Source organism: Anopheles darlingi, chromosome 2 (genome assembly GCF_943734745.1).
Source record: "Anopheles darlingi chromosome 2, idAnoDarlMG_H_01, whole genome shotgun sequence".
NCBI classification, from domain to species: Eukaryota; Metazoa; Arthropoda; class Insecta; order Diptera; family Culicidae; genus Anopheles; species Anopheles darlingi.
In genome coordinates this window covers 70508557-70526056 of record NC_064874.1, presented here as the reverse complement: position 1 = coordinate 70526056, position 17500 = coordinate 70508557, and the positions used below count along the sequence as shown (strand labels likewise).

General features: G+C 47.7%; 2 protein-coding genes across 10 annotated transcripts in view; one reads left to right on the top strand and one right to left on the bottom strand.

Annotated features, from left to right (window-relative positions):
• Positions 1 to 11954, bottom strand: part of LOC125952278 (transmembrane protein KIAA1109 homolog) — a 26003-nt gene extending 14049 nt beyond the window's left edge. For 5 of the 9 annotated variants that reach the window (XM_049681662.1, XM_049681657.1, XM_049681658.1 and 2 more), the window contains exons 1-8: positions 11844 to 11954; positions 9510 to 11043; positions 7129 to 9426; positions 6371 to 7063; positions 5241 to 6075; positions 3851 to 3952; positions 2215 to 2795; positions 1 to 1802 (exon numbers count right to left, since the gene is read on the bottom strand). The exon at positions 1 to 1802 is cut by the window's left edge and continues 125 nt beyond it. In XM_049681662.1, the coding sequence (XP_049537619.1) occupies positions 1 to 1802; positions 2215 to 2795; positions 3851 to 3952; positions 5241 to 6075; positions 6371 to 7063; positions 7129 to 9426; positions 9510 to 10951 (7753 nt within the window). In that variant the 5' untranslated portion in view covers positions 10952 to 11043; positions 11844 to 11954. The remainder of the gene's footprint in view (positions 1803 to 2214; positions 2796 to 3850; positions 3953 to 5240; positions 6076 to 6370; positions 7064 to 7128; positions 9427 to 9509; positions 11044 to 11843) is intronic. The other 4 variants (XM_049681659.1, XM_049681665.1, XM_049681661.1 and 1 more) reach the window with 3 other exon arrangements.
• Positions 11955 to 13514: 1560 nt separating this feature from the next.
• LOC125952346 (protein-serine O-palmitoleoyltransferase porcupine) lies at positions 13515 to 15666 on the top strand. The gene has a single exon (XM_049681789.1). It carries the CDS (start codon positions 13829 to 13831, stop codon positions 15326 to 15328), a length of 1500 nt encoding a protein of 499 aa, XP_049537746.1. The 5' UTR covers positions 13515 to 13828; the 3' UTR covers positions 15329 to 15666.
• The last annotated feature ends 1834 nt before the right edge of the window (positions 15667 to 17500 follow it).

The following is a 17500-nucleotide window of genomic DNA, read 5'->3' as shown; positions in this document are numbered from 1 at the left end:
AGGTTTTGGCTAGTGGAGTAAACTTGCCACCATACCGGCTCTTTACCGGTCGGTGCAAAGACGGTCGTTCCCAGGCGTCCGCCATCAGTGCCACAGTAACGGCGGTGCGCCGGGTGTACATCGCCTTCATAAGTGCTACGACCTTGATGGCAAAACGATTGCTTGGGTTCATCCAAGCCGTAATGGCGGGCGATGCAGTGCTAAGCAGGTTCCAGTCCAGTCGCGTGTAGTCGATCTTACGCGTGATTGGTGATCGCGGCGGAGCAGCAAAGTTGAACCAAACGGTCTTGAAGTCTATCACACACGAGGACGTTTTGCCGTTATCATTGCTGCACGGTGCTATCGGTCCAGCGATGGTTGTGCTACATGACGCAGCGCCACCAGCGTTTGCTGATGATGATGGTCCGTCAGTGCTACCACCGGCAAAACTAGACGTGCTAGGTGGTTGTTGTTGCTGTGGTGTGGAAGCTACACCACCGGAAGATGCTGTTCCCGGATTACCGCCAGCTGCTGCTGTAGAGGGTTGTGCTGGATTGATTCCCGTGGCAGATACAGGTTCAACTGCCGATCCTCTTACTACTGCAACATCCACCTCATCTGGTACCAGCACCGATTTGATCGATTTATTGCCACCATCACCACTAATAGCGGACGGTGTGGTTGTTTTTTCCTTCGATTTGCCATCAAAGAGCGTACGGTCTTTCGTTGCGCCGCTGCCAGTGGCCTTTGGTGTGCCCGGTTTTTTCATGCCAAACTTGGCCAGTGCTTCTGCGGCCATATTACCACCAGCCTCGTTCAGTAACGTCACCAGATTGAGTGTATTGTTCAGTGTTACACTGGTCTGATTAACCTCCGAGTGTCCTGAATTGGTTTGCTGTTGTGGTGGAACGGTTTCTGGGTCCGGTTTTAGAGTTTCAGCAGCGTTTTCAGATTTTTCGAACTGTGACCGCTTGACAATCTTCACGCTCACTCCTTCAAGCCCCCCCTCGAACATGATGTAGCCGAGGCCGCCGCTCACATTAATCGGACCACCATCATTAGTCATCGTGGTGCCTGTCGGTTCTTCAGGAATGCGGGTACAGTCAAACATGGCGCGACTTTGATGTGACGGTATAGCCGTGATAACTATTTGCGAGTCGGACAAATTAGCTGCCTCGTTCTTGAGCCGTCGCAACTGTGCGTGAGCTTTACCGATATCAAGCGTAACAATCAGCTCTTCCAGCTGCTTCTCCGATGTTTCCAATAATATCGGTTCACCAGGTACGTTGTCCGGTCTAGTCTGCGAGGACAGGTGAGCCAGCAGTGCTCGCGTACCACGTATAAGACCGCTTTTTTTAAGACCGCCCGATCGCACCGTCGGCTGTGTGTACACCGTGTGCATCGACGCTTTGGTTGTTTTTCCCAGATGGAACCTCGTCGATACACTTTCAAAGCAAACCGCTAGCAACGAGGCACAGCTCAGTTCCTGGACGTTGTCCAACGCAGCAAAAGAAATGACCTCCTCGACCACAGAACTTTGAATAAGCGTTACGTTGATCTTCGGAAGCACCACTAGGCCCTGTACCTGCGTTGAGATGCTTTCTTCGTACACATCCGTCAGCACTGGTCCGCCCGGACCCTGAAGATTCCGTTCGGCTGTTGAACGCTTCGAGTTTGAATGGACCTGTGACCAGTAGCTGAGCGATTGGTCGCGCTTCAGGATGTTGACGGCTTCAACCTTGCGCACACAGGAAGCATGAATATTATTCACCACAGTGAGCGGATGCAATGTTGACAGAGTCGGTGTTAAGGATTCGATCATTCTGTCGAGAAAAAAAGAAAACATGAATCATTGACCGTCTGGGACCATGTTGAGCCGCCCGAAACCATGCAATATGCGTTCGATAGAAATGTTATTTGAAGGTAAAAAACTAGCCGATTATAGGAGCGTATGCCAACGCAAATACGTCCTGGCGGATCATGACATCGACAGAAACGGAAAAGAAGACAAGATGCATCCATCGAGGAGCAGGCCGGTAAACGAAGTTGGTGGGATTCATGAAGAAAACCAAATGATTCAATCCGTTGCATCAAGTAACCACTTGAACAGCCTTAAACACTCACTTGTTAGGCACATTTACTCGCCATAATGAAAGTCAATTCAATTCCCTTGAGATGGCTAGATACAATAAAGCGTACAAAATATTCCCTTTTTACGATCGCGTCGTAACATACCTCTGTAATCCCTCGAGCAGCAAAGGAGTCAACATCACGTCCACCTGGCCTTTGAATCGCACGACGATCGAGTTCCGGGTTGCGATTTCGCCCTGCGAGCTGAGGAATTCGTTTTCATTTTCCTTGTTATCCTGCCGTTCAAAGCTGCTGCGCACAAGCACACTCGGATCCCAAGGGTGCGGTTTCGGCAGCGTGGAGAAACCGGAACCACCGCCGACTGCACCGGTTGATGGTTGGCAATCGTAGCGCGGAATGATTTTTACCTCGCGCCAGTTGGAGTAAGTGTCAAAGTGCGGTATCAGTTTACCCCCGATGTACACTAGGCCTCCGTCTTCGTTCTGTTGGAAGAGAGGCATCGAGAAAGCATCTGCACCCATCGGGATGGAGCAGTGCGACCAGTTTGAACAGCGTACATGCGCCAGATGCGTTACGTAGCTGGCCATCAGTAGCGGCGAATCGACGATTGGTCGATTGATCTGCATGTGCAAGTTCACCAGAGTAATGTCTTCCTGCGACGAGAGCGCCGAAATGAATGAGCTAGATGACAGCGAATGCGATTCCGATGAATCTTGCGGGTCGACCTGCGGGAATACGGAGAAAACAGTAGGTTAATAGTACTGAACTTCGACGTTGAACAAAGAGTTCTTGATAGGAAAATCTGATCTTAAATGTATTAATAGAAACACATCGATACTATCGAACGGGGCTTGGTGATAGGATGATACACACATTACCTTACATTCATTACTAGGGTGTGCTATACATTTTAGCAGGTGGCTCCGAAGAGTTAATTTTCCAATGGAATATGAACAAATGAATTGTAGAATGGATCAGTAAGCCAGTAAGCTATTTCTTAGCAATCAACAAAAAGATCAACCAAAATATTCAAAATTTCAAAATAAACCAACTACAATCTAATCTAACGACAAGGTACCCTACAATCTTTCATAATAACCCTTTTAAATTAAACAGCATAGGAAGGGAGCAAAAGGGCAAAGGCCAATTGATGAAAGACACATAGTTACATTGAACATTGTTATGCAAAAGGATTTCATAGTAAACTGTTTTAAGCGACATGGAGTATCAGCACACTCATCAAAGGAATTCTGGATGTTTGATATATTAATAAACTTATTAAAAATGCAGAGAATCATCCCCCTATAATGCTTAGAAAAGCACAAGAAACAGATGCATTGAACTGGTGGAACAACCGGAAAGCAAAATATACTATAAGAAGTAGGTAAGGGAACAAATGGAGGACAACCAAACAGGAAACAGAAAATCGAAAGCGTTAATGTATCTGCAAGCAAACGATAAGTCGCAACAAAGCATCAAACAATAGAAAACAAGCAAGAAATATATACAGGTCATGAGTGATTATGGAATCTGCATCAAATAAAGCACTACTTTAGCATTAATTTAAGCAAAGCCGTACATAGCGATTCATCGACGACTGCTCACCAAGTCACCTTTGACCTAGTATTTATGGGTTCTCTAACAAGCACACTGAAAAACACTAACACACACGGGCACACATGGGCACACACAACAAAAACACAAAAAGCAAAGACATCAGAAAGATTGCGGAGTTGCGATTCTGCGTTCTCCTTTGGTGGGGGATGTTTTGTTTACTCACATCATAAACCGGCTTAAAGTGACGAAACTCGGGTCGGGGTGAAATGTTGCTAAACTTACGGAGTGGTGTGGCGAGACCGTGGATACGCCGTTCTTCCTCATTCTGGGAAATGGTAAGGTGAACGGCGTATGATCGACATCCCGCCGACACAGGTACACACACACACGCACGCATCGTATAACACAAGGACGGACACCAAGGACACATCCAAAGTCATACACATATGGGTGATGATAACATAGCACACAAGAGGTTGAATAATCGTTCCGATTAACATAGTACCGCGATCATGAAGAACGTGTTGGTGATAATGATGATGGTCATGCCGGTAAGGATTCGTCGAGTGTCCGTTGCCGGTGGGCAATCGGTTCGATTTGTTTAAAATAAATTTCATCCGAAAAATGTGTATGAGAAGGATGGTGGTGTCGGTTTGGTGCGTGCATAGATGTCGATGCGATGCGGCCAGGTGGAGCAGGTTCGGTAGCGAGTGTGTGCGCACGCATGAAAACGGGGTATGTGAATTCGTGTATAATAGATTTGGAATCCGTTTTCGATTTTTTGATCATCATCGTCGAACAATATGTCCAGTTATTTGTCCCGCACACGTATGAGGAAAAATCATTTTTCGATCCATCGATAGATTTCCATTTCATTAGCCGTAGTCAAACACCGAACAGCGAGTTAGGAGCGATGGCATGGAGGACGACATATGCGTAATGAGGACATATAGTTCACGACGATCACGATAATGCACGATGTCACAGACAGGAGAAGAAGAAGATAGAAGAAACATGACAATTGAGGGCTGACGACTAAAAAGATGTTCGATTAAAGACTACACACAAAAAATGGAAATAGAGCAGCGGTGGCTAAGGGACTATTATGTATGAACGAACGCACCTCCACACACACCGTTCCGCTCTGATTGTGTGTGTTCATTGAAAGTGTTCATTTGCTACTAGGACTACAATGAAAGGCTAGGAAACGAAGAAAAACCAAACTAAGGAAGCCTACAGTGGTTTTAACATGGCGATGCGCCGCGCTTCCTTGCCTACTGCGCCAATAGGCTGCACGATGATGATGTTTATAAACGAACTTGGCGGAACGAGGCAACAGCGCAAAAATGAAATAACACAAACGAAACGAATGGCAGACTTACGAAAACCAAAAAAAAACCTTAGTCCTCTAATGGGACGGTTGAGTTCCCTCAGATGTGAATCTCGGTCTGCTGTTGGGATTTTTGCATTAAATGACACGCGGGAAGCGTATCGATTCTACGCAAAACCGCAAACGTAACGCGCTTCTAATAACTAATACTCAAACAGGGAACAAGAGGAAGGCAAAAGAACGGATGAAGGGAAGGGGTTTGGGCCCAGCGAGTCACACTTACCAGTTCGGCTGTTGATTGCGGTCGCATCGGCAGGCTTCGGTGCTCAGGAGTATGTATCTCGTAGTCGCTCCGATGGGTCAGTAAGCGACCCTCCAACTCGGCCGGTCCAACAATACTGAGATCGGAAGCGAACCGTTTCTTCTGTATTGCGACCGGGTGGGCATGGTGATCGAGCCCGCCTGCCTTCAGGCTCGAGCTACGCGACGCGTGCAGATCCTCGTCTGCCGAAAAGAACGCTTCGGAAGGATTTTCCGATGTCAGCGATACCGTGCGCTGAACGTCACGTAGAATAACGTCATCAGAGGTTAAGGGGCGTACCATCGGTGAACCGATACCACCAAGCGATTGCTCTGAATCAGATTGCAACGGATGACCCGGCACTGGCGCCGAGTGAGACATTTCTATCTGGTGCTGATGATGATGGTGGAGCATTTGTTGCTGTTGTAGTTGATGGTGTTGCTGCTGCTGTTGCTGCTGGCCGTGATGGTACGGTACTCCATACGATGGGAACTGCTGTTGCTGCTGGAGATGATAGGAAAGAGTGTGGTGCGCACCGTGTGGATCATCTGTGATCACAGGCACCATTCCACCACCACCGGAGGCCACGTCCAATATATCACCCTGCAAATATTTTGCCATCAGTCGCGAATCCGACGAAGACAAATTGAAAGCATTGGGCACCTTAAATCCTTTCGAAGTAAAAAGCCGCGACTCGGACTCGATGCGACCTGCTGGTGTCGGCGTTGGTACCTTGGAGTTATTGGTGGTTCCCAAGGTTTTGGGACTCGAATCCAGCAGTCGGGAATAGGGAACATCATGTGCGATTGTTCCTTGTCTGGAATGGTAACGAATGGTGGAATGGAATTAATATCCTTTATCTAGCTATCTATCTCATATTATAATCAATGCGTGTTTGAATATGGCTGTAGGTGGTATTATACAAAGTCGTTCAACACGTTCAGACATGACTTCACCTGTGACACACCCGCCTTTTCCCGTAGGTAAGGATAATAATTTAGGTTCCTTTGCATGGCACATGAAAGGCAAATGCAATGACAAGTGCTGGATTCAACACAGTTGCCCTTCAAGGAACCGAATGATTGAATCTATCGATCAATGCCCAGACTCACCTGCCACTTGTGTAGGAGAAGCGACGACCACGAACTCGTTCCGCCGAACCATGCGGCGATCCTGTATCTTTTTCCTTTACTCGTTCAAGCGATGATTTACCGGACCGTTCCCCGGATCCCGGTCCAGCCGGTCCACCAGTAACACCACAATTGATCGCACTCGCTAATCCCGCTGGACCGCTGCTACCACCACTCTTGTGCAGGGTATTGTTTGGCGAAATGTCCGCCGACGAAGATCCGGCCAGCTTCTGGGCATCGTGTTTTTGTGACAGATGCGGCGACTTACTGTCAGTCACTAGCATACCACAACAGGCCGACGGTGGACAACCACCGTGGGCCGGTGGATGACGCTGGCCCGCAGTAGCACGGTGCAGATTCGGTTTACCGATGTACTCGTAGCATTCCTGCAGCGACACCGGCTGCAAACTGTATGGTGGCGTGTGGAATACGAGCTGTCCTTCATGCAGCAGACTCTGTCCGAACCCGTACTCGCGCCCATTCGGGTGAATGTGATAGCGGGCGATATTGATAAATTCCTGTATGTCTTGAGCCGATGGTTTGAAAAACCGGGGGCCATTACGGTTGGTGCCGAAGAACGCGCAACCACCAACACACCCGCAGCGCACTTGATCGGTGGCGGTTGACCATAGGAACCATAGTTTTTTGTTCTTCTCGTCGTGCACCTTCAGATAACTGCAGAGGAGGAAGAAGAGATACGTAAGAGGAGATTGTCAGACGCCGATTCTCGACGCGCTTACCTATGTTGCACCAAATGGAGACAATGTTCCGGGATGGGTAGCGCTGAGGCGGCCTCGATGATGATTGGTCCGAGCGAAACGCAGCCAACCTCAAGCCATGGTTCGTTCGATGTGTCCATCTCACGGCCACTATTCCGAGCCGAATGCAATGACGCGTACGGATCATCCTTATCGCGCCGATAGTATGATCCTCCTCCTCCAGTGGAATCTTCGCGATCGCGACCCTTCCGACTTGATATGGATCCGTACGGATCATCTTTGTTGTGATCTTTCGAATCTTTCCTGTGCTGCGGATATGCCGATGCCGATGTTCCTGCCGCTCCGTCTCCCGAGATGTTGTCACGCCGGTTAGATTTTAGGCCAGCCGAAGAGGCCGAACCAACGGATGAAACCATTGTCGGCATTGTACCCTCATCGACCGTCGCATGTTTCGTAGAGTTCTGATGATGCAACTTGGCTGACCGGCTGCTACCGGTGGTGTTCGTGTTGCTGTGCGAATTCCCGCTGCTATACTGATTGTAGTGACCGCCGGTGGAAACAAACTGGCGAAGCAATATCGTCGGAACGAGTCCCGTGATGCCAGACTTCACCTGTTGCCCGTGTAGATTGCAAGTCGCGAAGCGTATAGGGGATACCCAAGTGTGCATTGCGGTTCCAGCTTCGATCAGGTACACATCAATCGCATCCACGGCTACCCGTGTCATCCGGTACTTGATGTCCTCAGTCGACGGGCAACGATACTTGGCGTCCTCCTTCGTGTGCGGACAAGCATTCGATGGTACACCGTGATGACAGTAGCGAACCGTTTTGGGTGATTTGAGCTCATTTTCAGAATCGATCGTTAAAAAGGCCAACGTCTCCAGCCCGGTGACAACATTGCAAAGCTGCGAAAGCGTCATTTTGCCCGATAGCTTTCCCAGTTGAACCTCCAACAGCCAAGCGTACTCGAGGGTTTCCTCATCCAGCTGACGACCCTCATTGCTGAACATTGCATGGCCCCGTACTTGTACCGCGGAAAGCAGCAAATGTCCCTGCCGCAAATGCTTGTCCTTTCCGGGTCGGATGGCATTGTCCGAGGATATCAAGAAGGATGGACTAACCAGCACCTGCAGTTCCGTTTCGTAGAACCGTTTCTTCATCTCAAACCCAAGCCGCTCGATCAGCACGATCGGACAGGGAGGATCATTTTCATTGCAGTTTTTCATTACATGCGCCTGGAGGTCGTGTATCGTTACGCTCACGATGACTTCCAGTGGGCGGTATAGGCGCGAATCGAAGCTCTTCGGTTTCTCGTCCGCATTAAGGCTCGCTTCTGACAGCGACTTCGAGGGATCATCTTTCGACGAAGATTTCACACCGCTACCGCCCGACGTCGAAAGTGGGTTGCTGCGGGTGTTACCCTTGGCATTCGAGCGCTCCATATCGGTGAACGATTGATCCTCTCCAAAGATGTTCTCCTTCAGGTGTATGAAGTTGCGCAGAATGGCACCGTACGCTAGCATTACCGACGAACCGATTTCCAACTCGACCGACACCTGATCCGGGGCGAGCGTCGTTGGATCGAACCGCGAGTTTCCACCGTCGCCGACGGTCGTCCAAGTAAGGGCAGGGGATTTGCGCAGCTTCGGTATGCGAATCGGGCTCAACAGAAGCTCCTCCTTTTCCGGTGTCGTTATGTCTGCCTGCGGACACGGTCCAAGCGGCGGCATGGGGTGGTAGATGTACTTGATAGAAAGCGCCACAATCGGCACGGTCCAGCAATCGATCCAGCCTGTCGAACGTAGGCAAACCCGACGCCACTTTTTGTGCATCAACTCCGACCGCTTTTTTACGCTTCCGTCGCGCGTCAGTATACGCGCGTTTTCATCCAACGCCAACAGTATCGGCCGGCTGCTCGATATTTCCGGTAAATACATGCTCAGGTCGAGCCCCTCGCCATGTATCCAGAATACAATCGGGAGCTTCAGCGGGAGAAAATCGTCGAATGGTAACGTAAAGCTAAGATCGAACAGATCACCACAGAAGGCGAGATGATGGTTCTCCTGATTGGTGCTCGAACAATCGATCCAGTTGAACTCATTACTAAGCGTCAGTATCTCAAACTCCTTCAGAATAACACCAAAGCGCCACGTGTACGGTACGAAACTGAGAATGTCTGGCCTTGCCTTCGATGCCCAGTCTTCTATCAAATCCTGGAAGAACTCCTTGTGCGAAAATACGATATAGGCCGTCGCCTTACTCCCAGTCAAGTTGATTGTCCACTCTTGATGGTCGTTCCACTTGAGCGGGTAATGTACTCTGCAAAAGGAAACAAAACATGAAATGATATTGAATGCCGACTGTGGCGCGAGTTGTTCTGATGTAAAATCTCGTTCACTTACTTTACATTAAACTGAAGTGTTTCACATTCCGCTAGACTGCGGTACTGCAAGCTGGTTGTCGCTTCCACGTGTAACAGCTGGCCAGTCACTTTCGTGGCCATTCCATCCTGGAGAATAATCCAAGGTAGCGTTACCTCCAGATAGGAACCGGCGCCAATGTTCACGTGTACTGCGTTCGTTTCCTTGTTCTTCGAAAACAGCACATCGATAGTGGCCTCGTTCAGCGTGCAGAGACTAATGTCGAATGACCGTACCTCACGGCGGTCGCCCGGTTTCGGTGGTTCCGTCACCTGCATCGGTTGGTAGTCGGGCGGGAAGAAAAACCGGAACAGGTGATCACGCTGTCGATCGGCCCACGGCCCGTAACTGAAATCCGTTCCCTTTCCGCACTTTATGTCGATGCCCCAGACCGGTGGTGCCGCCTCAACCACGTCCCCGTTTGCCAGGGTCAGCGTTACCGGTTCCTCCGGTACCACGCCCGCTTCATCCATGTAAAAATACAGCTCCATCAGGTTCGACATCATCACGACGAACCCTTCGCCCATGTAGCGCGGCGGTTCGTCTACCATGCCGGTAAACTTGGGGCTTGGCGCTAGCAGTACCTTGGCGTTCTCTACCTTCGCTTTCACAAAGTGCATGAAATGGTCCAGTGTTGAGACGGCTGGCTTGGTACTGTACACACAGTGTGCCTCTTCGACGCAAATGGACAGTGTGGTCGGTGTAAGACGATTGCCAAACGCGAATCGCCCTGAGCAAATGTCGATCTTTATCACAGGTATCAGATCTCGCCAGGTAGTCGCCGTCATTGCCTCTGGCCGTGGTTTTTTGATCTTCGCAGCTGGTTCATTGCTGTGTCTTTGGTTTTCATCGTTCATCATCTGTTCCTTGAAGCGGGCGATTTCCTCCGCGCTCATATCCTCCGTCGGCACCAACACCGATGGTTTCAAACCGAAGGTTTTCTCCAATCGAGCATACAGGTCCGACCGGTTGTAGATGTGCATCTCGAACCCGTTCAGCATGACCGATAACCGGGTGTCGGAGTGCGACAGATCCTCGGATACATCCTTTGGTACGTATGAGCGCCACCATCGGAAGATGAAGTACCCATCCTGGATGCGCACCGTGTAATCGAAGCACACATACACCACGTCTCGGAACATGATCTTTCCGGCTAGGGGATTCACATTGAGGGCACCAATCTTGAAGTACGCACCACGCACGTACAACCGATTCGCGAGCTTCGTAATGACACAACCGACCACCCGGGCATTGTAGAAGGTGATGTAAACGACCCATACGATTGAAGACAGCAGCGACACCAGCAACCAGACCATGTTCTTGTCCAGCTTCATGTCCTCCAGCTGCTGGGTGTTGTTGAAATTACCCATGCTCAACATGTCGTCGCTGTTGAACAACGGTTCGTCCGTCACCTCGTAGCTCATCTTGACTGCTAGTGTGATGCTGCTCTTTCTCACAAAAACCTTCCGCAATCCTTCTGGACACTGGAGCTAGCTAGCGCAGACGAAGAGCTACCCTGAAATGAAAATCGTAAGTGACAAAAAGCGTCTTAATTAATGCTGTTTCGTGTCGCGACATTAGCGATGCCATTTACGCTATCCGGCAAATGGCTGGATAAGTGGTTTTAACACTTATATCTCTGCGAAATGACTACAAAAAATATATTGCTTTCTTTGTACAAAATTGTAATCCAAGGCCAATCAACAGCGCAAGTAAGTGCAAGCGGCATATACAATTCGTCGGTTGGAGTAGGATCAGCTGTGGCAATCGTGGCGCGCGAATGCGCACGCAACATTCGAAAGTGAAACTTCCGCCGCTCGCATTCCTCGGATTGCCGGATGCTTGGAGAATCGGCGGAGCACAACAAAAGGGGAAAAAACTTTCGCGCTGACGCAGTACGCATCAACTTCTTTACCACTTTCCGTCTGGGCGTCTGGCCCCCCACCAGGACCCAAGTATCGATTAGTAGCCCTAATGCCTATCAGCGGCAGCAGCAACTACAACAAAAGCAACCGAGTGAAAAATCGATCGAAGCACCCACCGCTGAGCCGACACAATCGGGGGATTGATGATTCAGCCATTCGCCGATTGAAGGTCCCATAAAATGCCCTTATCAGTCACGCACCGTGCTGATGGATTACTACGCATTTGTCGAGGCGCTGGACAGTTAATCATAGACCCACCCATCTCTCTCAAGGCTCAAGGTTCAGGCTCGGGCTTCCGCGGAGGGGGGACCGATGACCGAGATTTGTGAGCGCTTTTCAGGGCATTAAAAGACAGCAATCTGCTGCACCTGATGCTCACGGAAGTGCTTACCTGAAAGACGGTCTTTTCCACTAATTTTTGGGACATAATAAACATACTTTTAAACACAATTCCTAATCACAAAGTTAATAACATCACAGACCTCGGTAATTTTTGCTACCATCTTGGAAATTTGTGTTTTTGACAGCTCGACCAAGAACTGAACCCTGCTTCCATCCTTCGATCTGAGGAAAATGATGATTTTGCCGATAAATTTCAGAGATTTATGTAAAATACACGCAAAACAACACAGCACACAGTGTTTGAATTAATCCTGATTAATTGGTAAACAAAATACTTTGTAAAATCGGGCGGAAAATCGTTTGAAACAGTGCACCATGAAGCATAAACTCTTCAAATTCACACACAAACACACACACACACAAACAAGTCGACGAATGTTTGTAAACAAACCGTGCACGATTTTTTTTGAAAAAAATTATTGTGTAGTTTTCATCGAACTCAGAACGCAGAAAATATCATCCAAGGGATTTAAAACACGTTTAAATACCATCCTTTGTGTTTGAACCACGTTTTCATTCAATTTTTGCCTCTCTAAGCTTTTGTTTACACCGCTTTCCGAGGCCGGTAGTTCGTCGGTCGGCCGGTCGGGGCGGTAGTGGCTTTTAAAATTCTAAATTACAGTTTACAAAAAAATATTCTACGAATTTTCATTCTGAGCTTCAGAATGATCTGCTTATACATGCAGTAACACGCCTTGTATTCGGTAAGGCCACCTTAGCTCACTGCCGTCGTGACCTGGGATGACCAAGACAATAAATTACATCCTGCTGCTTTCACTGCCGTGTTCCCGTTACTATTCGGTACAAAGGATAAAAATAAGCCGTCCACCAGAGGCTCGTCACTTCCTTCTCACCCGAAACTTCACGGTGGACGGGAGAGTATAAAGAGATTTTAAAAATAATAATTGCTACGGTGAATTTCTCTTCAGCTTTCTGCCATCACACCGCCCAAGAATGCCGTTGCTGCTCATACGCCCCGCACCGTTCTCGGGGTGTATTGGGACACAAACCGATTTAAAATTATGTTTGCATCTTTTACTGACATCTTTCGTAATCGAACCGTAATGTGTGTAAGCTCTGAGGAAAATGATGCTAACAGCGCTGCAAATCGGTGCATTTGGCGCATCGGACCCATTCTTCATTGTCCTCCCATTCGGCTTGAGTATTCTCTGCATCGTATGTTGCAACCGAATATAACCGTCCTCCGATGCACCTGCCAACAGCTCACAAACCTTCATTTCCTAAAACTGAAGCACAAAGAATATTATCTGCATGATCTCGTACTTTGCCATCTAAAAAGCGGCACCCAAAAAGAAAAATTAATGCGACCGGTTCTTTTCGTACCTAGCTGATTTTTTGTTTCTTGTCGCCAGCATTAAAATAAACAGAGCAAAGAATGTTCTGGCATTTCCGGACCTCTGGATCGTTTCATCGCAGGGGAACTATGGCGGATCATGGCTCTCCACATTTTCTGCAATAATTAAAGCCTTAATTAAGCAGATAAATCACCTTTAAAAAACTGGATTTCTGGACTGGCCGGCAAAAAACTGGCCGTTTCACAAAATCGCTGGCTCCAGTAGTAACGCTTTTGCATAACGCTCTTCGTACGAGTTGTGTGTGTGTGTGTGTGCTTTGCTGCCAAGCCAAGTTGGAGCCGGTTTGTTTTGATTTTTCCTGATCCAAAATTCCGCACGATTTAGCAGCGATTTTCTCTCGTTTTCCGGCTCTTAATGACTAACAATTAGTGAACGCGCAATTCCGCACAGTATTAATGCGTTTGTGATAAAAATCAGTTTATTTACTGCTCCATACACAACGGTCTGTGGGCAAATGGAGGCAATTTTGTTCGATACGCATCAAATTAAGTGAAGCTGGTGGACAAATGTTTAGCATCAATTTTGTTTCGTGAAGTTGGACTAAGCGGACACGTCGTGATTCGTGTGGTAGAGTGTCGTGTGCAGCCAAGTATCCGGAATGGATTACGATTATTACGATGACTACTACGAGGAATACTACGACCAATCGGATGCACCGAGGCGGGCCTTCCAGCGCGAGATGAATCTCGAGGAAACGATCGAAAGCTGTGTGCATCCGTCGTTTCAGTTTGCCCTGGAGTACACCCTTAATTTTGTCGTGACAAATGTTCTCTTCAGCGTGGCCGTACGGCTATTCAACCGTAAATTGGCCCCCCAGCGGTACCTGCATTTGCTGAGCTGCCTTTTCGGTGCGGCGCTCATGTATCGCGTGATGGACTATGGTTATTTTCATTTCCTGCAGCTAGCGATCTCGCTATACCTGGTACAATTGGCACTGAACCGCTGGGTTGTCGACTCACGCAATCGCCACATCAAACCCTCATTCGTGGTCACCTTCTGTGGTATAGTGAACCTGCTGCTTAGCGAGCTACTGGCGCCTTCGCCCGAATCCTGGAATAGAGTACGAGGCACACAAATGATACTGCTAATGAAGATACTCTCGCTTTCCTTCGATATCGACGATAACGGTACGACGAGGAATCATCTAAACCTGCTTTCTTACGCTGGCTACATCCTTTGTCCGGCAAACGTTATCCTTGGACCGTGGATTTCGTTTAGTGATTATCTTGCCATATGGAGAAGTACACCGGCTGACACGAAAGGAGCACGATCCGCGTCCGTTGGTCGCCAGTTGGTGATCTATGTATTCCGAGTATTCACTAGCGCCCTCCTATCGATCGGGTTTCTGCTAACATCCAACTGCTTCATCGACTATTTGCTCGGTCCGACCGGAAACAGCTGGAAATGGATTCGAGCGTACAGCAGAGCTCTATCCTTCCGCACCAGCCATTACTTCGTCGCCTACCTTTCGCAATGCACGATGATTGCGGCCACCATCGAACGGAACAGAGGATCAACGGACGACCCGCGTGAATCGTGGATGATACCAAGCTCATCTATTTACCGTGTAACATCTCCGCAGGCCGTGGAGTTTCCCCGATCCATGGTGCAGATCGTAACGGCCTGGAACATACCGATGCATCACTGGCTGAAGCGTTACATTTTCCGCTCAACCAAACGATCGCTCGGTACGGCAATGGCGATCGCCGTCACTTATGTGGTCTCTTCCCTTCTCCACGGTTTACACTATCGATTGTGGGTGACGCTACTCAGTATCGGGGCCTGGACCTATGTAGAACATGAGCTTCGGAAAAAGATTGCCACCATCTATTCGGCTTGCGTGCTTGTTGGACGATGTCCGAGCCGCTGTACAGCCCATACGCATCGAGCGGGAAGCCTCTTCAGCATCGTCATAAATACGCTGTTCTTCTTGCTGAACGTTTTCAATCTTATCTACCTCGGATGTATCTTCGAACCGACGGAACGATTGCCTGAGGAAAGCAAACGCGATCTATCGATTTTCGCGCCCTGGGCCGAACTCCACTTCGTCTCGCACTGGGCACTTGCCTTTGCTTATCTGTTTTTCCTGATCATATGATCCATCACTGTGACAGTCGTCTAGTCAAGTACCTTCTGCCTCTCTATGATAGCAAATATCAGCAGTAGTGTCTTTGTATGCCCAATCCTGCCCGAAGGGGATATCACTCTCCCATTTGCCTATTAAGCCACTGGTCAATTCAGTATGTCAATAAGTGATCGCGATAAGTCCAACTCCTACAGTGACAATGTGATACATATGTGTTGGAATGCGGCGAATGGAAGCGTAACTTTTTTAAAACAGTGATATAAGCAACAACCAGTATATTAGGCATTCTCAGAAACGCACTCTTTCTTCTTCTGGCATCTGTCTTTTTGGCTAAATAAATATGCAATGAAATTTTACAAGTCTGTTATGATTACCTTTTTTCATTATCACAAATAAAAGGTCTGCAGATGTGCTGCTACAGCCAGAATCGTTTATATAACTTCTCTAACACCGACAATCTGCCTACTTCTTCTTATTAAAGCAGCGTCTTTTTATTTGAATTCTGAAAAATCTTAGGTCTTGGGATTTATTAATGGCCGAAATATAGCGAAAAAGTACATTAGCCGCTTCCATTGTGTTGTGAGATATAAGCAGATTTATTTTCACTCATATTTTCCCTTTAGAATGGATATTTCAATCAACTTGTGCTGTCTCAATCCTGCAATTATGTGAATTCTCCCTTCATCCGCAAATTACTGTAACGAAAATTATAATTTATCTAACACATTTTTTAAAATCATAAACAAATTTTCACTTGTCGCATATTAAAAAAAGAAGCCAAATCGGCTGATCATTTTGTGCCATTTTGATTGATTTTGCGTTCAGAATTGCAAAAAGAATCACAGAATGCACGCAAGTTTAGCAATAATTGTATCATTCATACGCACTACGTTTTAACGAAGACATATTCTTCGTCATTTAAAACAAATATCAGTTCCTCGTTCGATAAGCATGGCCCAAGGCATAGAAGGGAGTGTACTTAGTTTTTGAGCTAAAAATGAAGTAATTTTGAATAAACGAAAAAAAAATGTAAGAAAAAGTATGCACCAATGGCCATTGCACGGCATCTACAAAGCAATAGCAATGTGTCGGTACCGTTTCATGCTGTACCCTATTTTGCTACAGAACAATTCAAAGCAAAAATCCGGTCATGCGACGGGCCATACAATATATTAAATCGTTTCATGTAAAAAACTGACGGTTGATCGTTTTATTATGATGCCAAGTTGCGGTGGTGTGGTTTCTTGGACGAAGGACGGACTCAGTTCCCCTCGGTTTGGTGGTATTATTAGCCACGCTCAGCGACGACATCCGGGCTTCACACCCCCGCCGTCAAAACTGCATGATCAAGATACAAGAAGAGCTCTGTACTGCCTGCGGGTGTCGAGTAAAAATATGTCCGTCTTTTTTCCTACCTTACTATGAACGTATGATTAGTAGTGAGAGAAGGCTACTCGTGTGAAACGACTTAGACTTTTCCAAATGTTTGAGTGTCTCACATCTGCCAACCAGCATGACACCTGATTGGCGCGATCCAAGCGAAAGTAGTTCTAGGAGCGTGATTCTTCTTGTTTTATATAAAAACATATGAGTCCACCCTCGAAACAGCTGTTGATCGCTAACATCAGAAGAGCGAGATCACATAAGTCCGCGCATAACAGTTGAAGACACGCGCCATGCAAGCTTCTTATTTCGATCCAACGGCCTTGCCGTAATATCGATAGCACCGTATGCGAATCATCCCCAATAAACCCTGTCTGGGATAATATGGCAAATCATATTTTGGTTAGCAAATAGATTAAAATAAATAAATTCGCAAGCTGGGCAAAGGTGGTGCCACCTATTTTTGAGCCGCAAAAGAAAATTGTGCCACATCCCCCGGGTGAAAAGCCATATGATGAATCCACTTCCGAAGACAACTACAGCAAATCAGCTTTCTTGTTATCGTAGAATTAATCACTTGCAAGACTTTTGCACAACTTTCTCTTCCTTCTTCTTCTCTCTCTCTCTCACTCTCTCTTCATGCAATCACGGGCACGGTATGGTATGAGGAAAGTCCTAGGTCCCGTGTAATAATACTGTTCGCTATGCTAAAATAAACCGTTGGCCACCACCGGTGGTAGTAGGATCAGTACACTCGCGTGAAGGACTCACGCCTGTACGCCGATACTATCGCTGGGCACT

Coding starts and splice junctions, on each gene's coding strand:
- LOC125952346 (XM_049681789.1), top strand. CDS start 13,829: ATGGATTACGATTATTACGATGACTACTACGAGGAATACTACGACCAA.